General features: G+C 36.2%; 2 protein-coding genes across 4 annotated transcripts in view; one reads left to right on the plus strand and one right to left on the minus strand.

Moving 5' to 3' along the window:
- DNAH7 (dynein axonemal heavy chain 7) overlaps nucleotides 1-7,062 on the plus strand; it is a 260,241-nt gene extending 253,179 nt beyond the window's left edge. Inside the window, exons 65-66 of the mRNA XM_081815321.1 lie at nucleotides 2,392-2,495; nucleotides 6,683-7,062. Coding sequence (XP_081671447.1) covers nucleotides 2,392-2,495; nucleotides 6,683-6,889 — 311 coding nt within the window. The 3' untranslated portion in view covers nucleotides 6,890-7,062. The remainder of the gene's footprint in view (nucleotides 1-2,391; nucleotides 2,496-6,682) is intronic.
- A 27-nt stretch (nucleotides 7,063-7,089) lies between these two features.
- The window catches only part of SLC39A10 (solute carrier family 39 member 10), a 129,022-nt gene continuing 108,539 nt past the window's right edge, over nucleotides 7,090-27,572 (minus strand). For all 3 annotated transcript variants that reach the window (XM_081813953.1, XM_081813952.1, XM_081813954.1), the window contains 6 exons: nucleotides 26,548-26,736; nucleotides 22,552-22,672; nucleotides 20,961-21,329; nucleotides 19,741-19,821; nucleotides 14,930-15,120; nucleotides 7,090-9,860 (listed from right to left, as the gene is read on the minus strand). In XM_081813953.1, coding sequence (XP_081670079.1) covers nucleotides 9,702-9,860; nucleotides 14,930-15,120; nucleotides 19,741-19,821; nucleotides 20,961-21,329; nucleotides 22,552-22,672; nucleotides 26,548-26,736 — 1,110 coding nt within the window. In that variant the 3' untranslated portion in view covers nucleotides 7,090-9,701. The remainder of the gene's footprint in view (nucleotides 9,861-14,929; nucleotides 15,121-19,740; nucleotides 19,822-20,960; nucleotides 21,330-22,551; nucleotides 22,673-26,547; nucleotides 26,737-27,572) is intronic.

Genomic DNA, 27,572 nt, shown 5'->3' on the forward strand with positions numbered 1-27,572 from the left:
GAATACTAAAGTATGAGCCAAGGTTTGATTTATAATAGCTGGGAGACAGTCACTAATTTGTGAATGTTTGTTTTGTACACACACACACACACACACCCAGACACACACATACATTTTCACCAATAAACACAGATATCCACAATATAGCATTTTTTGTCATTCCTGTTTTTTCCTTCCAACTTAGCTAACTATCAAAATAAAATGAGATTCCATGGAATGATTTGGAGCAATGGACTTTTCCCAAGGAACACCTTTCTTATGGGACCCTCATGGGAGGAACCCAGATCATACCTGGGAAAAGCTTGGGCTAGACTATTTTTTGCCCCCTGCAGTTTATCTCTACCATTCCATCAGCCTGTCTCTTTCATACACACTTTAGTGTGTTGCCTGTTTCTGGGTCTGGGGTTCACAAAGAAGTCAGCCTTATTTACCTAAGATTAAATTAAACTTAATGAAAAAGGTCACTCTTAAAAGTGACTTGTAAAGTGGCCACCATGCCACTGTAAATCTGCATAGATTTGGAATCATACATTCTAGCTGTACTTGCTAAGATTCCTCTTATCTGAATTATTAGTACTAATGGGGAACTCAGAGTCCCCAGTGAAGGGCATTACACAGCAAGGAGGCAGAAAATGGTGAAGAGAGGAGCTGAAGAAGCCCTAGCTGACACTGTATGCCGACCACATCCTAGATGGCAAAGGTCTGGCTAGAGTAGGAGCGGTTCTGAACCAGGACCCAGTTAACATCTACCTATCCTTTTAGATCTTGTGTCTTCCCTATGGTCCGTATGGGAAATACATAGGAAAGAGAAACGTGTTTGTATATCCCCATCAGATTTCCTATAAAATTGTTGCTGGGTTGGAGTTAATTTTATCCTTTTGCCACTTTTCTTAGGTGTTGAAATGAACTGTTCACTTTTTCTGACATTATCTTTCTTCCCCAAGTGAGGAATAGATAATCTAATTGGTTAGAACCAGAGATTTACTGGGCCATGCTTACAAGTCAATGGGGCAGGGTATTAAACGGCTCTCTGGACCTCTCTGTAGTCTTCTGTTTCCCTGTTCCCATCTATTACTGTGGCTGCCCTGCAGGCCTTGGATCTGGCTGGAAAGATTAGTATGTAGGATGTGGTTACAGACCAACCTCTCTCCCTTAGGCAGGTCTATCCCCAACATTGCTCCAGGCTCAAGGTGCATTTTGCAATTTAGCTTTACCAGAGTAATACTTGAAAAGTTACTGGACAAGTGCTTTGCCCGTTAATAAAACTGATACTTTATTCCAACTATTATTTCCATCAGTTAAAACCTAGAGAGGAGAAAGTCTTCCTCCCCCTCAACATCCATCACTGGATTATCCACATGTGGCTTTTAAAATTAAATTGTAATTAAAGTCCCTCAGTCACACTAGCCATGTTTCAGGTCTTTAATAGCCAGTGGCTACTATATTAGAAAGTACAGATATAGAATATTTCTATCATTACACAAAGTCCTATTGGACAGTACGGCCCATGTGGATTTTTATATACAACTTTACGAAGCGCTTTTGGCGATCTTAGCTAATTTGACTCTAACAACTCTACAAGGTAGACAAAGTAGGCATTTTCAGTTTTCCAGTTGTTCTCAGAGGACCAAACAGGCCTAAAGTTAAAAGACTTGCTCAACGTCACACAGAAAATTAGGAACTAAGACCTAGGTCTAAGTTCCACATTGCTTCCCTTCTCGTCTGTGCAACCATTACGATGAAATGTTTTCATGTGCATATACCTATATTCAATTTGTGAGGCTTTATACAAAAGGACAAAAGGATCGGAGTTTCAGTGATTTCCTAATTTGTGTTCTTCTTCAGCGGATGGTGTATGACATTACGTTCCAGAGGGAGTTCATCCTTGTGTTCTCTCACACAGACTAAGGAGAGATCTGGGAGTGAGAATAAATTCTAGAAGGGGAAGAGAGAAATAACTTTCACGATATTAGAGACCTGAGCAAGGATATTCTCTTCACATGCTTCCTAGAAGCCACTGGATCCCTTACAACTACATTAAGAATTTTTCTTGCAGATTCCATGGCCTCTCACATTATAATCACTGGCCAATTAAAAATATAAATCTGATACTGTTCACCCAGACTGAGAATTTCCCATAGACTAATTTAAAATTTCTTTTTTATTTTCCACATTAAATCTTATTATTGAATTAACTAGGCAAAGTATAGATATTCTTAGAATATGGATGTTAAGATGAAGCATTCAGAATATTGCTTTTATTTTAGAACAAGGCTTAGGCTGCTGACCTAGTATCCTCTGCAGAGCACTCACTTATAGGAATTTCAGATTCAGAACTTAATCAATATGCATATTTAAACAGGTGTATTAACCTGCTTCTTTTATATTTAGGTGTTTTCATTCATGGATTATTTTTGGATGGAGCTTCCTGGAATAGAAAGATCAAGAAACTTGCAGAATCACATCCCAAAATTCTTTATGATACAGTGCCTGTGGTTAGTATTTAATATGCCAATACGGGGGCAGGGGGATGCTATTTTTATACACACACACCCCCCACACACAGTCATTCCCATTCACGGTAATTATGTTTTATAAAGTTCCTGCCAGCACTGAATTAGTGAATGCTGAACCACAGCTCCTAGTAGAAATACAAGGTTAAGTTTCTATGATCCTCTGTTCACATTTTTGTTAACCGATCAAGACATAAACTCGTTTTGTGTTTGTTTAAAAATGCCATATTTAATATATACTTTTGATTCATTAACATTGAACTCATGGACAACAGCACTGTAACTCATGCCCGGATGAACCTTATAGTATTTCCTCCGTAAGGCCCATCTCAGCCTTGCACTCAGAACACTAGATAGCACCAGAGCACTACATTTAAGTGCCATTTTAAACAGGGAAATCACGAAAACAAACAAGCAAACAAAAAAATGCAAAAAACTCCTTTTAAATAACCTATCAAAAGGAAACTTGTTTCCATTTACGAGAGGTGAAATAGAAAAACAGAATGTCACCAGGTTCAACCTCAGCTGGGAACGTACTTGTTTGGTGGCTCACTTTTTTTTTGTTTTGTTTTTTGTGTTTTTTTTTTTTTAATAAAGATTTTATTTATTTATTCATGAAAGACAGAGAGAGAGAGAGAGGCAGAGGGAGACGCAGGCTCCCAAGGAGCAGGGAGCCCGATGCGAGACTCGATCCCAGGATGCTGGGATCATGACCTGAGCCGAAGGCAGACGCTTAACCATCTGAGCCACCCAGGCGCCCAGTGGCTCACATTTTTTGAGGCTCTGAGCATGCCTGTGAATGATCATAAAACAGAGTATTGGTTTTAGTATGATGAATAAATTTCAGTGATAAGCAGATTTGCAAATACAGAATCCAGGAAGAATGAGGATTGACTGTATATATGTATTCACATACGCATATGTACATAGATATTTGTATTTCTTACATATACCTTGACCTAAAAATACTTGTAGACTAAAAGATTACTGTATGAAAACCATCCACATAAAAATGTTTGTTTGCTAGGAACCTATCTTCAGCACGGGCCACCTAAGCTATGGAAGATATTGTTTCCATCTGTTACTGCATCATGAGAAAATGCCTAGATAGATTTTCACACACTTGGAAAGGCCTGTCTGGGATGGTGTGATAGAATATAGGCTGTGGATTTACCTGTATTGTTTGTGGGACACTGGGAGCAGCTTAGGCAAAAATCCTAACAGGTTCAGTGAGGGATCAGTTAACAGCCAATTCCACAAAACCTGCCCTATATGCTAAGATACTATGTATGGACAGAGAGTTTTAAATAGGAAACCCAAATTCAAAGTCACAGGGCAAACGTTTACAATTTCAGGAGCTGATTAGAATTTTTCTTCTATTACATGGAAAGTCTTTTAAGGTAGTTTGCAATGAATACAAAGGATTTATAAGTGGATGATTCTCTTGAATAAGTAAGTCACTTAGAAAAATTCTCATTAAGAAAATGCGTTCTTGGCTAAAGTGAAATATACTCACCTTAAGTGTTGTTGAGTCCTTGTATTTAACTATATCCGAAAAACTGCTTTATGGATTCCACAATAATGTGGGAGAAACACAGACTAGCATCCCTATTAACACATTCATACAATTTATTTTGACCTGAGAAACCTAAAAGAGGGCTCTCAACAGTGGGGCTGTCAAGCCATTATCCCCTCAAGGATTGCTGCTACTGTAGTGGACAAAGGAATTCAATTAGATTTTAAAACAAAACACTATTTCATCATTATGACCATAGTTTGTTCTTTACTCTTAAATTCAGAGATCAACTTGCCCCACATCATTTTTTTTTTTTTTTTTTGAGATTGGTTAGGTTAGTTAGGTTTAACAGTGCTTAATATTTTAGGAACTTGGCTAATGACTTTCTAAAAATAAAGTGGGTATTTAAACAGCACAGTGTATGTAATAGCTCCTTTAAAATAGTCACCTAAAATGGCGAGGTGATCTAAGTTCTAGAATCACTGACAAAATCCTTTCAGATTTTTTTTGAGATTGGCCTTTATTAAATTAATTGATATGGTGACATGATTACCAATGGTAGTGGTTCCCTTTATGATTTTGTTGTTGTTAATGTAAACAGTCAAAAGTCATCCCCAGGTAAGTATGGTGAAGAGGTGAAAAATACATGGATAACATGTTTCTTGAGAGGTGAAAATAATTATTTTTTCTCATTTAGTTGGCTCTGAAAATAGTTCTGAGCACACTTAGAGCACTAAAAAAAGTTCTGAGCAAAATGCCTACGAATAAACTTACCCAAGTGAAGGACCTATACTGTGAAATTGAAAACACCACAAATGGAAAGCCATTCCATGCTTATGGGTCAGAAGAATTAGTAGTTAAAATGTCCATACTACCCAAAGCAATCTATGGATTTTATGCAATCCCCATCAAAATACCAACAGCATTGTTCACAAAACTAGAATACCAAAATTTGTATGGAACCATAAAACACCCCAAATAGCCAAAGTAATCTTGAGAAAAAAGAACAAAGCTGAAGACATCACAATTTCAGATTGTAAGATATCCTACAAAGCCACCTAATCAAAATAGTATGGTACTGGCACAAAAACAGACATACAGATCAATGCAGATATAATCCCATACTTATATGACTAATTACAGTGAAGGAGGCAAGAATATACAATGGGGGAAAAGACAGTCTCTTCAGCAAAAGGTGCTGGGAAAATGGGACAGCTACATGCAAAAGAATGAAACTGGACCATTTTCTTACACCATACACAAAAATAAATTCAAAATGGATTAAAGACCAAAATATGGGACCTGAAACCATAAAATAGAAGAAAACATAGGCAGTAATCTCCTCGGCATTGGCTTTAGCAACATTTTTCTAGATAGGTCACCTAAGGTAAGGAAAGCAAAAATAAGCTACTGGGACTACGTTAAAATAAAAAGCTTTTGCATAGTGAAGGAAACCATTAACAAAAGAAAAAGGCAATCTACTGAATGGGGGAAGATATTTGCAAATGATTCTATCCAATAAGGGGTTAATATCCAAAATACATAAAAAACATAGAACTCAAGAGCAAAAGAACAATTAATTAAAAAATAGGCAGAAGACCTGAATAGACAGTTTTCCAAAGACCAGCTACAGATGGTAAACAGAAACATGAAATGATGCTCTTCATCACTAATCATCAGGGAAATGCAAATGAAAACCACAATGAGTTACCACCTGACACCTGCCAGAATTGATAGAATTAAAAAGACAAGTGGAGAAAAAGGAACCCTTGTGCACTGCTGGTGGAAATGCAAACTACTGCAGCCACTGTGGAAAACAGCATGGAGGTTCCTCAAAAAATTAAAAATAGAAATACCGTATGATCCAGTAATTCCATTACTGGGTAAGATAAACGGAAACAACAGTCAAGATATGGAAGCATACCAAGAGTCTATCAACAGATGAGTGGATAGAGATGTGGCTATATATAAAATATTATATGTAGGTGTATATCAATGTATATACATAATATTCTATAGAATATTTTTCAGCCATAAAAAAGAATGAGATCTTGCCATTTACAACAACATGGATAGAGCTAGAGGGTATAATGTTAAGTGAAAGAAGAGAAAGACAAATACCATATGATTTCGCTCATGTGGAATCTTAAGAAATAAAACAAATGAAGAAATGGAGACAAAAAAAACCCCAGACTCTTAAATACAGAGAGCAAATTGGTGGTTGCTAGAGGAGAAGTGGGAGATCGAGGGGAGGGTGGATGAAATAGATAAAGGGGATTAAGATATACAAAGTTCCATTATATAATAAATGAGTACAGAGATGAAAAGTACAATATAGGGGATATATATAGTAAGATTGTAATAACATTATTTAGTGACATTTGGGGAGTTTACTTACTTGATGAGCACTGAGTGATGTACAGAATTGTTGAATCATTATGTTGTACACCTGAAACTAATATAACAATTACACTTCAATTTTAAAAAAGTGCTAATACAAATTAAATGTTTTGAACAATGGCAGTATGCTAACAAAAATAAAATCTATTTGGGCCACAGAAATTTGCAGACATAGAAGTGAACATATTCTATTAGGTTCAAATGTAAATATAACACTCCTGACTTAAAAAAACTTTTATGCACTTTCTTCCAGATGTGGCTAAAGCCCTGTAAGAGGGTAGATATACCAGAACGACCAAGTTATGTTGCTCCATTGTATAAGACAAGTGAGCGGAGAGGATCATTATCCACCACTGGTCATTCTACAAATTTTGTTATTGCCATGACTCTTCCCTCTGATCAACCCATGGAGCACTGGATTGGACGGGGTGTAGCGTTATTATGTCAACTTAATTCGTAATTCGAAGACACAATTTCCCTGTTCCTATTTCTTGTTAGATGGCTGGGAAGAAAATATAAACAATTTGGTTTAAGTCAATTTCACTTAAAGCTGTACTTAATTATAAATTTATGTGCAAATGCAACCTATATTTTTAAAATGACGCCTACTTCAGTGTAAGGAAATGTTCTGAAATAAAGACTAAAGAAAACACACTGGTGTATTTGCTCTTTTTGAATAACTTTATTTTGGGAGAGTTCCATAAGCATTAGGAACATACATAAAATGACACACCACTGTTGACAATGAAAAAAACAGCATTTGATCATTTCCAGCTTTATAAATTTTTAAAAAATGATTCAGTTACAACAACAACAAAAAAGTTTAGATATTTTAGCAAGTATCACCTTGCAGGACCATAATCATCTTTAAGCCACTGACTTACTGTTAATGGAAAAGATTCACACTGCATCTAGTTACTATAGTATTTCTACGCATAATCACAGCTGATTGAATGCAATGTGATATACACCAAAATTCGTATGGATGTCACACAGTGACAGAATTGTACAAGTAACATGAATGACCTCCAACAAACACAAGTTAAATTAGACTGGTCAAGCTAAATGGAATGTTGGAGCCAAACAGAAATGTAGTGGAATTCAGATTGTCTAGTAAGACTTGAAACTATACACTAGAATGATGTGGAAACTAAATACTGGTGGAACCCTAACAAAATACTAGCAGCAACTGTTACAGCCCTCTTAATAGGTTAAAAAAATCTAGCAGATGAAGGTAATACCACTTTTTTAGAGAATATAAAACTTCATATACTTCAGCAGAACTTGTTTGCTTTAAACCAGACCTTTAAGACTGGGAATATATTCCAACTCTTGCTTTTCAAAAAAGTTTTAAAATTAAGCAGATTTAATGCTGGAATGCAGAATCCTCCTTGGGTATAAAAATGCAAAAAGGAACTAGAAATATATCTTGGTTCAGAAAGCAAGATATTTTAATCACTTGAAGTTGGCAGTACTAAATAAAATATCAGCACCTTGTAGCTAGGTTGCTTGAAGGGCCAAGCAATGAGATGAGGACTGTGCTAATTCAGTGCCCAATGCTGAAAATATTTTATGTAGAAAACGCCTACTTATTACAGGAGGCCATGGAGAAAGCCAGAAGTAATTTTTCAAATTCAGGCATAAATTAAGAAAAGAACACCTCAGCTTCCTTGCTTACAGCATAAAGAAGAAACACTGGCAAGACTCTTACTACCTGGATACATGTGCTACTCTCAAAGTTTTATTTTTTTAAAGTTCACGAAGAGGAAAGTTGCTGAGGAGAGAAGGAGGGCTAAATGCAAACACTTTAAATGGAATGGAAGGAGTTTGGCTCTTAAATATTTGAGCAGTAAGATTTTTAAAGCAGCTGCATTGGTAGCCAAGCGGATTAAAACAAAGCTGCCTGCACATAGTTCAGATACACTTTACCGGGCATAAATGAAGACCATGTGGCACAAGACGTAAACAGAAAGCTACATGCAATATGACTAGTACTACAAATTATTAGGTCAAAATTCAGGATAAACATGGTTTGCACTTCTCACAAATCACTCAATTATGCTAGAACAGGGCACCTCTAAGAGACTAGTCCCTATCAGGCACCAATAGCATATCTTGGCACAGAATGATCAAGTGATTTCATCTGCATTATTTAAGTGTATCTTCCAAGTCACTTGGTACCATGATAGCCATGGTATCAATGGAGATTATCCTTATAGCCATTTTAATTGACATGTAGAGATTATGGACATGGTAAACTTGGGTTTTCTGCCTTACCTTCCTGCCAGTCACAGCACATGCTCTAGGTTCCAAAACCAAACTGGTAAAGCAATGCATACATTTAGAACTTAAATTTCCCAAATAACTGGTTAGTACTGTTAAAATAGGAAAGCTGAATATTTCGACCATGTTTGGGTTCTTCTTTTTTCTGATATTTCCTAGAGGGTCACACTTTTAACAAAAAAAAAAAACATTTTACCACATGCTCCAACTCCCTACCCCCTCCAAAAATCCCAAAAAACAAAACTGAAGTTTGAAAGAAAAAACACCCAAACACCAAATATAATATTAATACAAAGAACCATTATGAATCTTTCATTAAACTGAAGCTCACACAAACATACAATCACAAAGTTCAGTAGTTTAGGCTGCAAGTTTAAACACTATGCCAATATATACAAAAATAGTAACTCTAGATTCAAGAATAAGGGCTTTTCCCAATGCTAAATTCATACACTAATGCAGCCTGAGTTCTCCTCTAGTTCCTACAGCCTACTTTATGCAGTTTCAAAATTGTATCAAGTTGATCCCCATTACCTTAGGTATATATGTAACTGAATTAAAGGACACTACAATTCATTTTTAGCACAAAGAAAAGTCTGCCCGAAGTCCATTTAAAATATTTTTAAAGTTTAAATGATTTTTTGGTTCAATTTCTATTTCTGCATAGCCACAGAAGTTTCTACTACCAAAGAGACTACTTTAGTGTTTTATATGATTATTTTTTTAAAAGTCTTAATCAAACCTATATCAACATTGGTTCATGGAGTCCCGTTTTCTCCTTTATCACAAGCTTTCTATTTTTAAAAGACCCCTTCACACAGGGAAAAGCAGTACTGAGCACCAGTCTTTTGTGGTTAGGCTCAAATCTATGGAACTTGTAAGTAGTGCAAGCCATTGACTTTTCTTTGAGCAATGTGCATACAGTACTAGGAACAGATGCAAGGCTGCATGGTATCATTCTCGTAATCCACAATGATTACTGGGAATGGTTAAAACTGGAGGTCAAACACAATTTTGTCTTCATAGAGGGCAATCACCAGCATAATGGCAAATCCAAACAGCAATCCTAAATTCTGAAGAATGAATTGCCCCACTGGACAAAAGCCATGTTCTTCATTGTCACCATCACCATGCAACATTTCTGGAAGCTGGAAAAAAAAAAAACAACAGATACTTACAAGCAATTTTGTATAATACTCTGCTTAATTTTTTTTACATTCTTCTACTTTAATGAATAAAGCATAACTACAAATAAAATTATTCTATTCAACATAATGCTAACCATAACACATATTTCGTCCAAACGTTGACAAGGTTTATGCTCTAGCTATGTAGTAAGTACTAAATCTGTTCCCTTCTAAACCCTGAACAAATGCAAATATATGCATTAGCCATTTTCTAAAGTTACCGTCCACTGACCTTGTCATTTGCTTTATGTTGAAGTATAAGACAATTTATTATTGCCAATAAAACTCTCCAGGAAAGACCACCACATTTACTGATCTTAAAAGCGCTGAAAACATAAGATTCTTTGGGGGGATACCTAATTCAAGACTTTTCATTTCTTTACCCTTTCCATTTAAAATTCTCATATCCAGCTGCACATGAGAGCAAGGACAGACATTTACAGACGATTCCTAATTGGTTGTCTCTATGCCCTTGAGCTGTTGTTTTCCTTGCAATAATAGAGAAAACAGTCTCTCAAAGCTATCCAGCCGGACCACCACCAAGTGGTGCACCCTGCCTTCACAGGGTCCTCTCTTTCTCTTAATTGTGATACAATTTCAAAAACCTGCATGTTTCCAACACCTTTAAAAGCACAGTTCATTGAAGTTTATAGTTCAATTTCTAAAGCATAAGCATATACTATTACATTTAAGAATAATGCATAGTTCAAAGTGTAAAACTTAAGTCTTAATTTAAGTAAATAAGATTTGTTAAAGAAATGAATGTGCATTATTAAAAGCATAAAGTCTTTCCACCCATATCTAATCAAAATTGTGAAAGAACTGCTACTTCCACGTTTCATTTTCTTGTTTCCTGTGTATTGCAATTTTCAAGCTTGCAATCATCAAAAAGATGACACTGATATGCTACTCTCTTAGACACTAAGCTTTACTCCAAACAATATCTTGGTGCCTTTCGGTTCAGAGGGGAAAAGTGTAGTATTAAGAACATAACGCCTGCCTAGGAGAAAACACTATTGTTCATTATTAAATAATGAGTACAACTAATCCAACTACCATATTCTGACATTCGTTACAGTACATTTAACAATCTCCTGAGGGTCCTATTTAAGAACCACTTCATGCTGCCATCTATTTTGTTCCAAAGTCTATGGCAGTAATACATAACGGCTAATGGAAGCTCCTGTTCTTTCGAGCAGAGTTAAGTAATTGTGACAGAAAGGACTATAGACAGCAGAGCTGACTGACTGTGATAGAGACTACATGGGCTACAAAGCCTAAGTATGTACTATCTGTCCCTTTACAGAAAGTTTGCTAACCTCTGATTAATGGATTAAAACTAAACCTGGCAACCTCCTACCTGTGGTTCTAGTAAGAAGACTATTTTATCTTCTCCTTTCCTCAAGTTTTCATTATGACAAAAACTTTTAAATCTGGCTTTCCTTAACACTGAAGCATAGATAACACATACAGGATGTTTCACAGATATACCCCCTCTAGATATATGTACATACCAGCCAGAAGAGGCACTATGCCTTCCCCCATTCAATTCTATCCTGAATGCCCACACCCGTATTTGTTGATCGTAACCACAGCGAAGAGCCAGCCGTACCTACTGGTACGATCATACCTGTTAAAATGCAACAGTGCTTCCAAGCTGGTTGATAAAATAGTTGCTATGCAAAGCCCTTAAAACCAGGTGGATACTTCCACCTGGATGTCCTAAAGATATCTCAAACTAAAACTTCTGATACTGTTGCTATCACATGAATGACTGTAAATGAATGAACACCTCCTCTCTATAGTCAAAGTGGTCTTTCTAAAACAAAAATATGAGCATGTCATTGTTGCTTAAACCTTGTAATGGCTCCTCAAAATTTACAAGATAAATTCTCATTTTTTATAGCACTACACTTTGTGTGACTGTCACGATCTGGCCAACATCTACCTGATGACTATGGATGTAATTTCTTAATCCATTTTTTCCATTTAATATGAGAAAAAAAATAATTTCAGTGCCATTAAAATCCTAAAATATACGTGGGTAGTTTTTCTTCTTGGATATCTAGGGTGTTTCCAATGTAATTATAACATTATAAATGCTACTGTAAAAATACTTTAATACAGCTTTACTTTTGTTTGCTTGCTTGTTTTCTTAGCAATACTCATGTTAGGTTATTTTCTCAGGATATAGTTCCAGGAACAGACTCACTGGTTAAAGGAATGATGCTATTCATTACTCTGCTTTCTCATATGCCCTTTCCTCTTGCTTCTAATAAACTCTTCTATAGTTTTTACAGCTCAGCTCAGATCTCCCATTCCAGAAAAATTTCCCTAATTTATTTCCCCCATTTTTTAGCCAGCCCCTCTCCACAGTTCCACAAACATGGTGCACCACTCTATCGTAACCCGTTATCAAAAGAATTCTAATTAATGGCTACTTTTCTTCTTCATTAGACTATTAATCCTTACTGTAAAGATTACCTTTGTTCTTTTTACATCTTTAGCTTCCTAGCATAAGAATTAGCTCATTTATTTTTCATTCAATTAATTGTAAATTACTTCTCTAGTAGTAAATGAAATACTACCAGAAAAGCTTGCCCTCCCAGAACGGACATCCATGTGGGGCACACAATGAGCTCAATAAATAAGTAAAATGTTTAGTGTGTTATTAATAGATCAAGATCCAAGTGCAAAGGAGAAAAAAAAATGAAGTAGGGATAGAAGATGTAAAATGTTGGGGTAGAAATTGAAATTTTAGATGGGAAGCCTCATGAGGAGAGAGGGAGCTAGCAAGAGCCAGGCCCCTGAGGCAGTGTGTGCCTCCGGGGGGAAAGGGGGAGATGAGGTAAAGAGAGAAATTAGGGAGGGCTAAGGGGAGGGAGAGGAAATTCACAAGGAGCCACTGAAGAGTTTGAAGCACCCAAGTGACATGACTGTTGACTCAATGTTGTGGATAGGGCAACAACAGAAGCGGGGAGAAAGTTAAGAGAAGAAGATGGTGGCAAGAGAGGTGGTTAGGAGGTAGAGCCCTCCCAGGACTTATAATGAGCCAGAGGTGGGGGGGACAGAGAGAGTTGAGTCAAAGAGGAATAATAATCAGGGTTTGGATCTGAGCAACTAGAAGAATGGAATCTTCATTTATAAGACAGAGAATCCTACAGGAGTTGCTGGTCCAACGAGTTAAGACTGGCAATCTCAAGAGCTAGGCTCTAAACATACTCAGCTTGTAATTCCTTTCAGACACTCAGGGAAGCAGGAAGCAGACTGACCTGGAGTTAAGGAAAAGGTCTGGGCTAAAGATGTAAATGTAGGAATTATCAGCCATTAAATATTTAAAGTCATGAGACTAAATGAGATTACCTAGAGGGCTTTCACCAACATTTATAGGTAAGGGAGAAGGAGAGAACCAGAAAACAAACCGAGAAAGAAAGGTGAGAAAGCCAGCAACCACTGGTGGCATAGAGGCCAACCGACACGAAAGCATTTCAAAGAGAAGAGACTAGGCTACTGCCAAATGCTGCTGCCAGTGAAATGAAGATGGACGGGGTAAATGACCATGGACTCAGCAACGTCGTGGTCAATGGCAGATTTGGCCAAAGCACTCTGGCAGAGCAGTGAGGGAGAATACCTGATGAGGCCAGACTCAAGAAAGAAGAGAATTAGAAAATAAGAAAGAGTAATTTGCTATACAAGAAAGAAAATGGTGGTTGAGGACTAAAATGGAAACTGGAGTTCAAGAAAGCCCCTCTCCTACTTTTTTAAGTGAGACGTACAGGAGGTTTATATGTTCAAAGAAATGATCCAGCAGAGAGAGAAAAATGAGCGACAGAAGAAAGTGGAGAATTTTAGGAAGTTAGTGAAAGGGGACAAGTTCCAGGACATGGCTTTAAGGAGTTGGACTCAGTGAGGAACACAGATTTCTTCACTGTAATAGGAAAGAGGGTAAATGGACAGATACAAGGAGAGGAATAGAAACGGTGATGGGAACCCATGGGAAGTTGTCTTGATGGCTTCAGTATTCTCCATGAAATAGGAGAAAGGTCATCAGCTGAGCACGGGGACAGGAAATGAGGTGTTAGAGTCTAAGAAAAAACAAGGAAATGGCCAACTCTAGGTACAGAATGTAAATAGTTTTTATTTTTTATTGATATTTTCTAAACTATTATAAGTAGGCAGTAATTCTGTGATTAAAAATTTAGGTTACATAATTTTGAAATGAGACTAACAAATCCTACCAGAAAGAAAAGTGAACATAATATCTAAGTTAAAAAGTAATGAAACTACTAGTTCTGCAAATACACTGCCTAACATACTTAAGATATTAAGGTAAAAATAAAATAAAACTATTTGCTAGTGTTTAGATTTGTTAACTTTAAAGTTAGAAATAAGGAAATTTACATAAATCCCTAGGAATATGCACCATTTTCTGCAGAAGACTGGCTTACCTAAGAGCTATAGTATCTCTTGTTTGCCATAAAACAAGCTCAAAGAATTACTTTATTAACCACAACAAAATACTTACACCCTAATATTACAAAATCTTCATAGTATGATAATTACCTCTGAATACTGGATTACTTTGAATAGTAATATCCTTTAGTCAAAAATTCTCAGCATCTCAACTGATTTCCAATTGTCCTTCTCCCACTTAATTGTCCTTCTCTAATAGGCTATTTAGGATATCATGTTTTAAAATGGGGCACATATTTTTTAAAATAGTCTCTCAGGGTGCCTAGGTGGCTCAGTCGGTTAAGCGACTGCCTTCGGCTCAGGTCATGATCCTGGAGTCCCGGGATCGAGTCCCGCGTCGGGCTCCCTGCTCAGCGAGGAGCCTGCTTCTCCCTCTGACCCTCCTCCCTCTCATGCTCTCTGTCTCTCATTCTCTCTCTCGCAAATAAATAAAATCTTTAAAAAAAATAAATAAGTAAAATAAAAAAATAGTCTCTCAAACTACATCCAAAGATTCCTTCCCTTTTTGGAAGGTGCATTCTATTTACAGGTATTAACAAAAATATAAAACATCTTACCATATCCACCAAGGCTACGTAAAGGAACATGCCTGCAGTGATTGCAAAGATCCAAAGTGTGATGTTATTGGCGTACTGACCGACCGCTGTGCCTATCAGCATGCCTATGTAAGCCATCATGGCAGAGAGGAGGTTGTAGACGATTGCTTGCTTCACGGTCATGCCCGCTTTTAGAAGAACCGCAAAATCACCTGCAGTAAAGACACAATGTGAGAGTTTTATAACCACAGGATTTTATGTACAATTTAGGGAAAAAAATAAACAAAATTGAGAATTGATATTAAAAGATATGCCTTTAATAACTGATATTTTATAAAAATTTATTCATTAAATTAAACCTAGTATGTGCAAAATTTGAGTGACTCTCACAGGCATGATGCTCAAAGTCTGAAAGGTATATATGATTCCATTTATATGGTATCTCAAAAAGATAACACTGTAGTGATGAAGAACATGGCAAGGCTGCCTGAAGCAGGGGTGGAAAGGGGCGTGACTACAAGGGGACTGCAGGAAGGGAACTGTTGGGATGACGGAACTGTTCTGGATCCTGCTGGCAGTGGTGGCTTACAGAAATCTCTACACATGTTAAAATTGAACTGTACATCAAAAAGGTCAATATTCGGTAGAATGTGAAATGTAAAATTTTTTTTAAAAAAATCAAACATAATAGAAAAAAAGACTTGGTCACTGCTCTTTCTGTGAGCAACAATTAAAGCTCTCCTCTCTGATCTCTGCCCTATTTCCAAAGGGAAATGGCCTAAGAAAAAACAGACTCTTTAAATATACTGTACGCTTTTTACATTTATGTTTTATTTTTTCCAGAAAAAAATTAAAACTTAATTCTAAAAATCCTAAAAATGTAAAATTAGAGACATTCTCACTCATGTGTCTATAGTTGGACCACTAGAAAAAAAAGGGTTAAGGGGTGCCTGGGTGGCTCAGTCGGTTAAGCTTCCGCCTTCGGCTCAGGTCATGATCCCAGGGTCCTGGGATCGAGTTCCGCAATGGGCTCTTGCTCCGCAGGGAGTCTGCTCCCTCTGCCCCTCCTCCCACTTGTTCTCTCAATCTCTCTCTCTCAAATAAATAAAAATCTCAAAAAAAAAAAATTTAAAAAGGGTTAAATATTGCTCAGAAACTTTACTAGAAAAACAAATACTGCTAGAAATAATTGTCTTAAAGCTAAAAGGTCAAAATCAGTATTTCAACTAATTGTAACAAACTTTTTTGTTTTAGTTACTAAATGTAGAAACATCCAATCATTGAACACTTAGCAGTGCAAGGTATTATGTAGAATATGGGGGCATTTCTTTCCCTTAAAAAGCCATCTTAGGGGCACCTGGCTGGCTCAGCTGGAAGAGCACGTGACTCTTGATCTAGTTTGAGCCCCATGCTGGGTGTAGAGATTACTTACACATATGTACATAAACGACCTCTAAAAAAAGAGGATCTTAATCGTACATGACTAATAGTACATGATCTTTTCTTCCTTAACTCTTATGGTTACAAGGTCCTAATTTATAACAGATAGGAAGATGTTAAAGAAAAATTAGTGCTAGAAGGTTATCTATCAATGGCTTCTAGATTGCCATTCTCCAGTTTCCATGTAATACTACTCTCCTTACATCCTTCCCTAAAAGTGTTTTGTCTTTTGGAATATTTTCCAAATATTTCTTCACAGTCCTTACCTTGTCTTTTCATTCTTTTAATAAAGGTCTCTTTTGTGTAGACTTTTTAATCTTTATGAAGTCCATTTTATTACCTTTTTCCTTAATGGATCATGCTTTTGGTGCTGTGTCTAAGAATAACTTGCCTAACCCATAACACAAAGATTTTCTCCTATGTTTTCTTCTATAAGTCTTATAGAGGTAACCCTCACTTTTCCAAAGTTCACATTCCAGTCACTTCACTTTTATTAAAGACCTACTTTTCCCTAGAAAAGACCTGTTTTCCCTAACCAAAAAAAAAAGAATCCGGAGAGGATTTTCGCTTTTATGAAAAAAGGCAAAACGTGAAACTAGCCTTTGTTTTGCAGTGAGTCACTACGGAGGCAGTGTGCACCCTGAGCAGCCAGAGTGGCACCACCCAGCTCCTTGCCCAGGAAACAGACTCAGCATCTCAGCAGCAAGCCTACATAGCTCTGAACTTTGTGACCATCTATGCTTTATCTCTAGTTTGTGCACCCATCAGCAAGATGTATCCTAAGGTATCAAAAAGCCTAAGAGAGGTTATTTTTTGAGTCCGGGAATGCTCAAGAACTTCTCCATATAAATTAATAGTAAGAGTTTCTTAGCTTTAAGCCATTTCAGCTTACAAAAGGTTTCAATAGGAACACTACTTTTGGATACCAGGGGAAACATGTATTTTTAAATTTTTATTAATGGGGCGCCTAGGTAGTTGGGTTGGTTAAAGTGACCAACTCTTGATTTAGGCTAGGGTTATGATCTCAGGGTCCTCAATATACTTTATTTTTTTTTTTCCTCAATATACTTTAAATTGTTGTTTCCTCTCATAGCAATAGTAACATTTCAACTTCTGGTTTGTGGGATAAAATAGGTAGAGATTTGTGCTCTAATGTCTCATTGAGGAGTCCTGGCCCAAGCAGAGTTCTATAATCCAGCTTTTACAAGAGCTCTGCAATGGGGATCAAGGCCTTACCTAGCCATTAAGACCTGTCCTGCATTTGTTTTACATGTGGCTATCATTCCTTGTGTGTCACTTTCAACGAGAAACTACAGACAGAAAAAGGAGTAAGTGGTAGGAAGGCAACCATCCCTAATCTCCAGACTCCCTGCTGTCAATAATCATGAAGTGGCATGACGTATTCCATTTAGGGAGCAGGAAGTGAGTAGGAAGGGAAGTTGAAGGTTTTCCCAGTATACTGTGGATGTGGGTATAGGACTATCCAAGTCTATTTCTAAGCAAGTTCAAAAGAAAAATGGAAGGCTAAAATTATTAGGCAATATGTTACATATAAAAACTGACAGCCCTGATGTATTGCTATGGAATTGCAAGAAGTATTTGGCAGATTACTCTCTAAAACACAGGAAAGCAGTTAAAAGAAGGGTATAAGATACAGTATCTGCACACAAAGAGCCTACATATTAAGAAAGAGGACATCTAAGATGGATATATACTAAGTACCAAAAGAAAGACCTACTGAAAGTAAATGATAAAGTTCAGAGGAAAAAGTAATCCAATGCATGGGACCAGAGGGCAGTCCTGAAGTTAGAGGGGAAAAAAAATACTCTTAACATAATTAACTATGGACGCAAGTAGCAGGACAAGCCAAGGAGGAGAATGGTATAAGCAAAGAAACAGGCTCAGGCACCCACAGTATATTTGGTGAATTGTGTTTGGGTGAAGTGGAAAACATGCAACAGCAAGTACAATGAGTAAGGCTAAAAAGGTAGGCAGAAATGAAGGTCACCTAAAGTAGGACTAATGAATCTCAGCTTCTAACTCTATACATAAGGGAAGCAACTGAAAGATTCTGATTACATGAGCAAGTCACATCTGAGAAGATATATCTAGGATAAGGTATATGAGATGGACTAGAACAGAATGAAACTAGATATAAACACTATGGAAATTGTTCAAGCAAAAGACAATAAAGGCAATGATGGTTTAGTCAGGGTAAAGGATGATGGGGCATGAACCAAGATATAAGACCACATGCCCAAGGCTGGCAAAAGAACAAAACTCTAAGTATGGAATCGAGGCTTAAAGAATCAGCACCAAGTAAGCACTAATAGATCGTTCTGCTTTTTGTGAGGAGTTAATAATTTTCTAAGCAAATTATATACATAAACTCTATTCAAAGTAAGCAAATAAGGCTACTACTACCAACAAAAACACAGTCAAATGATAGATGTTTCATAGTCAGATAAATTTAAGAAAAATAATCTAGCAAGAGATTCCTTGAGTACTCCTTGAGATTCCACTAAAAGAAATTCCTTCAGTACTTAAAAGATGGAGTTCTTTTTTTCTTTCAAATTAATGTCATCTCCACAACCCTTGCATATTTTCTATATGATGAATGCATGTTCACATCTAATGTTTTTCAATTTATAGAAAAAAACCCAAACACATGAAGAGACTAAAAGAATAAAAAATCATTGGTAGATCAGTAAGTGCTAACTAGAACAACAAAAAATGATCATTTTACACCTATCAAATTGACAAAACTTAATGAACTTAATGTCAAATCTTGGCAGGGATGTGGAAACACAGGAACTCTCAGGTATTGCTGGTTAGAAATTATACTAGTATGACCATTGCGGATAATAATGTGGCACTTCTTAGGCATGTATATCCTGGGACCCATCAATTCTGTTCCTGGGTAGATGCCCAAACGATGTTCTCAGAACAGCCTATAGGCACTAAGTCTACAGATGTTAAATGCATCATTATCTGTGATGACAGGACATTAAAGGCATGGTGTATCCAGTACTAGGTGCTAAATATGTAAAATGTAGTAACTGCATAACTCTTGAGTACTGGGTAAAAGCAACATATTAAATTAACTCATGATAACCTGGATGGAGTTTAAAAGCGTAATGATTAGTAACATAAGGTAAGGAACAGAATGGGATATAACATGATACTGTTTATATAAATTAAAAATACATACACATAAAACAATGTACATTTTTAGGCACGTATAACACAAATTATATAGTAAGAGAATGATGACATTTATACTTGCCATCAGCCATTTTTATGTTTAACCTCTCCAAAATTTAGACACATTTATAATTGAAGAAGTCTTAGATTTGACGAAATCTGGTGAAATTCTTAAGGTTATATATTACCTAACTCATGTGGCAGCTCATGACAGAAGACAGCTATAGAAGTACTGATTCCTCCCGTCAATCCAGCACTGAAAGCTGCTCCTGAGGTTGGGGGTAGAAAGAAAATCAAGTGACGTTTACTTCTGCTTTTTCCATTTTCATTAATAATGACAGGTACAGCCTCTTTTGTCTACCTAAATTAATTTCATAATATGTGAGTGACTCACACTTATCTTACACTATACGTTTTGAATATATAGTGAAGTACAATAGGTATATGACAACCAGAGAAAAGACCTACTCAATGAAGGAAGTATTCCCTGAGAAATTAAATCCTCCATTAGGGTAGCCTTCTAACTCACTAAAAGCTTGGGAGTAGTAATGGTTTTCAGCATTTCAGTCTCTGAGTGCAAGTCTGATGCTAAATTTTAAGTTCTGTAAACCTACGATTTTATTTGCTCTCCCATTTAAATATTTAAAGATAGCTAAATGGCTACTATCCTTATCTGAACTTCTCTGGGTATAGAGCATAAGTGCTACAAAGTATTATTTGTCTGATGGTCTGGAGGACTGAGTATCAGAGGTATAAATGCATTTGATTCTCCTAGTAAAATTGTTTATTCTTTAACATTGACAGCTATGGTAAATTCAAAAATATGGCCTCTCCTTTCTGAAAGAAATCAAAGCCTACTTCTGAGTCAAGTCAGGAAAAGAAAATCATGTATTAATCACGTTTAATATTCTCCTTAACTGGTAATATCAGTTTACATTAGCAAGGCTCTAATATAGTATTTGAATTTGGTACAATTGGTTTTTAACATGTAAATTTTTCTTCACCTTTTCAAAGACAAAAAAAAATTATTAAACCTAGGACTGAAATTATACATTCAGGGTCCTATAAATGTATTTGAAAATAAAATGTTAAGGTAGCTTTTTTCATATGGTGACTATGCCTTGAAATGTTATTAAAGACATATTGTATTATATTATAGACATTTTATGTTCAAAGGAAAATCCAGTAAAATTACACCTCTATGCCCCAAATAAATTCATCAAAAACACTAACACAGCCTCTGGGGAAAAAAAATTAAATGACTAGAGTAAAACACAGCAGTATACTTGTTAACCTCCAAAAGTTAATCTTATGTATTCTAATTCATAATGTTAGTACTGAAACTGTGGACAAAGGAAAATGATCTTAAAGAACAACGGATTTTAAACCAAGTTTCACACCCACTTACCGATTGCTAGCCCATCACTGAAGTTGTGGATGCCATCCCCCATGATTACCATCCACGCTATATTAGCTATCCCTGTTTCTTTGAGATCAGATCCAGAATGACAGGGCCCATGAGAATGATGAGAATGTTTGTGATGCCGCTGATGGTTGTGCTTCCTCAGCACAGTTTTACTCTCGTCGTGGTGGTTGTGGGCAGCAGCATGGAGATCATGCTCACGAATGGTATGTAGTCCATCACTGTGAGAATGGTCCATGGTTTTCTCCTCTTCCACACAAAGGTAATTTTTAGGAGGGGATTCCTGTTGACCTTCTAAATCTGTCAGTTCAGTTTCATTAAGTCGATCTTCAGAAACAACCGAGTCATCAGTTCCTACGTTTATAACAGCAAAGGGTATACTTTATCAACACGTAAGTGAACCCTTCTTTGCTAATTTAAACCCAGGCAGAATAGCAGTGTAATAAACATTCCTTAAGTAAATGTCTTTTACAAGTCCCAAGTAAATGTATAAAAGCAAATAAAACAAAGACGCATGTGCACACACAACAAACTGGGGTTTTGAGCATCCAAAAGATGAAGCACATGAAGTAAATAAGAGCACTGAGCTCAATAGCAGGCAAAGTGAGAAGAACAGGCAAGCATGAAGACACCGAAACTTAAGGAGTACATCATAAACAGCTGGTGAAAACCAAAGGGGAGAAAGTTATTGCAGCATTTACGGGACAATACAATGGACCCGTAATTTTTCAGGGAAAGAAGGAATCTTAAAGTTTACCCACTCTAACCTTCTCTTATCACTCTAGAAAACAAAGACAAACTTTAAATAACTGGCACCCTCCAATGCTCCACCTATCTGAAAATGCTGCTCAGATCAATACTAAAAGCAAGTTCAGAAATCCATGTAAGTGATAACAACATCTGACAAGTACTTTCGTTAATTGAGGTTGGCTTCTCACCTAGTTTTCAAAAGCTATTTATTATGTGACAAAGAGCCTACTACTTCTCAAATTGTATTTTGGAGCAGAGTACAGTTAAGAGTCTCATCTGCCCCCTTTCTGCAGAAAATCATTCGTATACTCAAGGGAAACACAAGTTCAAAAAAAGGTAAAATTAGATTAAAAAATTTTTTTATGTTTCCTTGAAAATTGTAAGCTACCTCATCACATCTATCAGGCAACAGAAAAGATGAATGGGTGAGCAGAGATTTTTCGTATGGAGACCACTCTCCCTCTTCCATTTGAAACCAATCACATATGGAGGGCACAGAGAATTTGTATTGCCAAGATCTAAAAATAACATGAGTACACTGCTTACGAAGCCTTTTGTTTCATTCTTTTTTTTCCCTGTAAAGTAAAAGTGCAATAAGTTCCTTGCCCTGTGATATAATTAGTCCCACATTTCAGTATAAATAAGGCTAAAATAAATGAAACACTAACAAAATCACAAGATACACTCACATTTAAGAAAATACAAGTTAGAAACTAATATTAGGAAAGCCACAAAAACAAGATATTTCAAACACAGACACAGTTTAGAAGCAATATTTCAATTTTTATATTTAAAAAGTTTCTCTTTAGTCAGAACTGTTGTCTACCGGCAAGAGGCTTGAGCTGAAGCCAATCAGCATCTGGTGTATTATTTAACTTATGATCTGAAAGCTTCCTTCCAATAGTTGATTCTTCTGTGCTCTGCTTCATAAACCATTTCTGTTTTCCCTGAAAAGAATCTGGTATTAATATCAAATATGCAGCCACAATTAGCAACAATATTCACTTGTTAACATCTATGGGGATAACTGGTACTAACACTTTATTCGTAAATTATTTAGGAAAAAAGTGAGAAAAAGTTTTTAGAAATTAATCAAGGGGTCTAACTAGATAAAATATCCAACTAAATTTATATGTCGTGTTTTCTTTTTCCCAATTTTCAACTAAAAGGTGCAATTCATCTACTTCAAAGTACAGAATGGGGTACACAATACTAGATTATATGCAACTGAGTGAAATGTGAAATATATTTAATATCTGCCTTATTTAACAGTGTATGGGAATAGGAAGTTCCAAAAAACTAAAGTTTATTCCTTTGAATTTCATTGTGTTGAATGCAATCTTACATTTCCCTACATGTGACATAATGGCCAGAGTCACACTTGCATTAAAGTCCCAAAATCTGTAGTTTACTTCTGTGAGACGTGGGCATAAGAATACTGATCTGTAGGGGTGCCTGGGTGGCTCAGTTGGTTAAGCGACTGCCTGCGGCTCAGGTCATGATCCTGGAGTCCCGGGATCGAGTCCCACATCGGGCTCCCTGCTCAGCGGGGAGTCTGCTTCTCCCTCTGACCCTCTTCCCTCTCGTGCTTTCTGTCTCTCATTCTCTCTCTCTCAAATAAATAAATAAAATCCTTTAAAAAAAAAAAAAGAATACTGATCTGTAAAATAAAAATGACAGATTCTTAGGATTAAATGAGGTGATGTATGAAAATGACCTATCAGTAACTGACTCTTCACAGCTTTGCAATAAAGATAGGTTTTCTTTCTCATCTAATCTATCCTCAATTATTAATATATCCTAATTATTTTATTTCATCGTTTAGGTTTGAATTTTCCTATCTTTCAATAGTCTGCTTTCTTCTTTTATCAGTGTAACTACGTAACTACCACTGACAACTCTTCCAACTTAAATTTCTATTTCCAATCTATGTAAATTTAAGACAGCAAATAAGGTCTGCCCTTTTGATCAACAGAATGCAAGAAAGTGATGATGGGCTGGTTCTGGGACCGTCTGCAAGAAGCCTGGCACCTTCTGCTTTTGCTCAGGGAAGCTAGCCACTCTGCTATGGAGAAACTCAGTACAGACCCTCAAGAGAGGCCATGTGGAGGAGCACTACACTGAGATGGAGACCACAGAATCAAGAGAAATACTAAATTATTGTTATAAGCCATTACGCTGTGGGTTGTTCTGCTTCACAGCAGTAAGTAACAGAAACTGGGGAAACACCAAATGTTCAAGAGAAAGTAATATGGAGACAACTTAAAGAGAAGAAAAGAAAACAGCAGTCATGAGTTAAAGAAGGGAAAAAGAGGGGTGGGGCGGAGGGGGGAGAGCCAACACTAGTACAAAAGTGTTAAGAAAATGCAAACACCAGCTGGGATTCTGTTCAACTGCTTTGGTTCTGATTGTCTACTTTTCTAAAAACTTGCCAAATCATTACCCTCAGAGCCTCAACTTGCTGAAACCAGTCAGCATCTGATGTATTAATTTATGCTATGAAAGCTTCCTTCCAATAAATGATTCTTCTACACAGATGGTCCAATATCTGTTCTATTCAAATACCACTAATTCTCTTTCTTCAAAAAATGCCATATACTTTTTCATCTCTGGTTACTCATTATGCTATTTATCATAAAAAAGATATACTGATTTACCTGCCCAGAGTCCTTTCTTTGATATACTTAAAGAATTTCTTACTAGTAGATTTAGGGGCTCCTTTCACAGTTATTTACTTCCCACAATTTCGAATTTACAAAACAACTACCATGTTCTACAGGGGACTCTATTCTCCTGCATTAATAGTTTACAAAAATAAACCTGTTTAATTTAGTCAGTAAATTTAAATTCAAAATGAGATCAAGATTAAATTATAAAAAACAGAAAACTTTATTTTGAAAGGCTACATTTTATATTTATCTGTAAGTTATGCAGACCCTAATATTTTATACATATTATATATTAATATTTGCTGCCTCAGTGTTAACAGGTACACAAAACTAAAGAAAATCAGGGCTTTACAGTAATTCCAAAACTTCTCTATATCCTTTGCAATGGACCCTAAAATTCCTGTATTTCTTACCTGTCATCAATGATCAACTTATTCTCTCATTGAAAGAATTCTCTTCGTCAGCTTCTCTTACCCTTTTTATGATATGACTCTAGTTCAAGCTCCCATCACCCCTCTTCTGACTCATTTCCTTCTACCACTCTCACCTTGGCATCCCTCCCACATTATTCTCTTCTTTACCCATTCAATCTTTCCACACAGCTTTCAAAAACCAAATACTGTTAGATTTCTTTCACTTTTGATCCTTCCCAGTTCCTTTTACCATTCCTCAGATGATAATTTATTGGCACATCATCTTGATCACCTTTCTTTGGAGGCAATTAAATATGATGATGTCCAGACTAAAACATGGCAATTAAAATTAAATATACTATTTAGAGTATGATACGAAAATACAGATAAAAAGTAGGTTTATTTCCCATAGATTTAGATAGCAACTGGAAACCATGACAGAGGAGTCATAGTTTCACAGCTAGTCTGTGCCTAGGCAAGAATTAGAATCACTCCCCCTGAATCTCAGTTTAGAGCTCTGTTCTGGGGGGAAATCAGAGGGGGAGACAAACCATGAGAGACTATGGACTCTGAGAAACAAACTGAGGGTTCTAGAGGGGAGGGGGTGGGGGAAGGGTTAGCCTGGTGATGGGTATTAAAGAGGGCACGTACTGCATGGAGCACTGGGTGTTATGCACAAACAATGAATCATGGAACACTACATCAAAAACTAATGATGTAATGTATGGTGATTAACATAACATAATAAAATAATAAAAAAAAGTTAAAAAAAATTAACCATATTTTATCTCAAAGAAAAAAAAACACATACATACACAAGCAAAATATATACATAAAAATAACATAAAGGTTGTAAGAGTGGACCGTATATATATTATGATCATGACTATCCTTTGTCTTCGAGGAAAAAGATTTCTTCTTCTTTTTTTGAATATTTGTAGTGAACCAGCAAAAAGTTAAGAATGTTCTCTTTTTTGTATAAGCTTTTTAAAAATGTTCTCTAGACATAATACACTGTTCCTCTTAAGCAGAGTATACTGAAGATAATCAGCACTAGTATCACAAACATGTTAGTGAGATGTTCTCAAGACAGAGCTTTAGAAACAGATGTAAACCACTGTGAAAAGGGAAGGGTGTAAATGGTAGTAGCCCTGAAATTACTTAGGGGAAAAATTATTTTAGATATTTATCTTATTCTCACAAATGTGCCATGAAACACAGCTCACGACAAGCAGGGTATTTCATCAATAGTCTCAACATCATCTCCCAAGAGGTTCATCACCATTTCTTTCATTTCATTATATTTCCTTCCTACAAGCCCCCCAAATCTAAATCCTTCTCACCTCTAGTGCTTCTACCATTAGCATTTCTGATAAAGAAATGTGTTGTGTGAAACATTTTCTTTGAAAAACAGGACAATGAAAGCCACTTATACTTGAAAATATGACCTAAGTGGAACTCTATTTATACATTTTTGGTTTTTTGAAATAAACAGAAATTGGCCAATAGCTTTTCCTACCCTATTTAAGTCAACTAGAAAAAAATCCAACAAAGTAACTAAAACTAAGAATGCTGTATCTTGATTATAAATGACAAATGTAATGACAAAGAATGACAAAGATCAAAGTCAATGTTTCCTTTAATACATACCAATATCACAATTAAGCATGTGGCCAGAAAACGATTTTTTGTTAAGTTTTCTATCTCAGAAAATGGGAGAAGCCATTAAAAAATACTTACTCTTTGCTGTTTGTAGTGCTTAAACATTCTAATGCAGTGTTCAATGATAAATAACAAGTAAATGCCTCCTAGAGCAACAAGTCCTTTCAATACAGCATCATATTCTTCCAAAAACTTCTTAGATTCATGTCCATGAGAATGTCCATGCCCATGCGCATGTTGATGACTGTGATCATGTCCACCCTGAGACTATTAATAAGAATAACAAAAACTTCTTGAATTAAGTAATTAAAAATGCTTTTTAAAATTTTGAGATTATAATCTCCTAGAAGACACACAGAAAATACCTTTCAATTTTTGAAGTGGTTCTCTAAATATTATTTCACTTAAATATAAGTAGCCTCCTATTGAATTCTGATGTTCTCAGTGGCCTAGAAAGTATTACATGTCATGGTAACTCGAAGACCACAAACTCAAATGCCTATAGGGGTTAAGATACATCCTATAGTGAGAGAATGGAGCAGCAGTAACATATTAAGGAGCGAGGGGTCCTTTGTAAACTGAAGGAAACAAGACCCAGATGCCTAACGTTTAGTAAAAATAAACTAATTCACCAGCAGCTCAAAACCTGTGACTCTCTGTCATCTGACTTTTTCTTAAATTGATTATATTTTTATGCTTTCTCTTATAAACTACTTTAAACAAGCAATGAGATGCGACCTGTCCTTATACTGTGGAACAACAGCAGAGTATATACTTAAACGTGTTTAATTCTCTACATTTTAAAGCTCTAGCAAAAACAAATGTACAGAAACAAAGTTACTTTTTAACTGCGAAATGAGTAAGCTTCACAACAGTGACCTTAAAAGTTAGAGAACTAAAGTATTTTCCTTCCCTATAACATTTGTATTCCTTCTCCATTTGCTAGTGGCCAAGAGAAGGTTTCTAAACTTCGCAAAGAAGGCAAGACCATTCAAAAAGATTACAGCTTTAAGTAATTAATACTTCTTAGAAAAAAATAAGTTAAACAGCACTTAAAGACTATTCTCACTTCAACTGTCCTTATTTGGCCTAGTTTTAAAACT

Source organism: Leptonychotes weddellii, chromosome 3, assembly GCF_054177405.1.
Source record: "Leptonychotes weddellii isolate Sample4059 chromosome 3, ASM5417740v2, whole genome shotgun sequence".
Classification (NCBI taxonomy): Eukaryota; Metazoa; Chordata; class Mammalia; order Carnivora; family Phocidae; genus Leptonychotes; species Leptonychotes weddellii.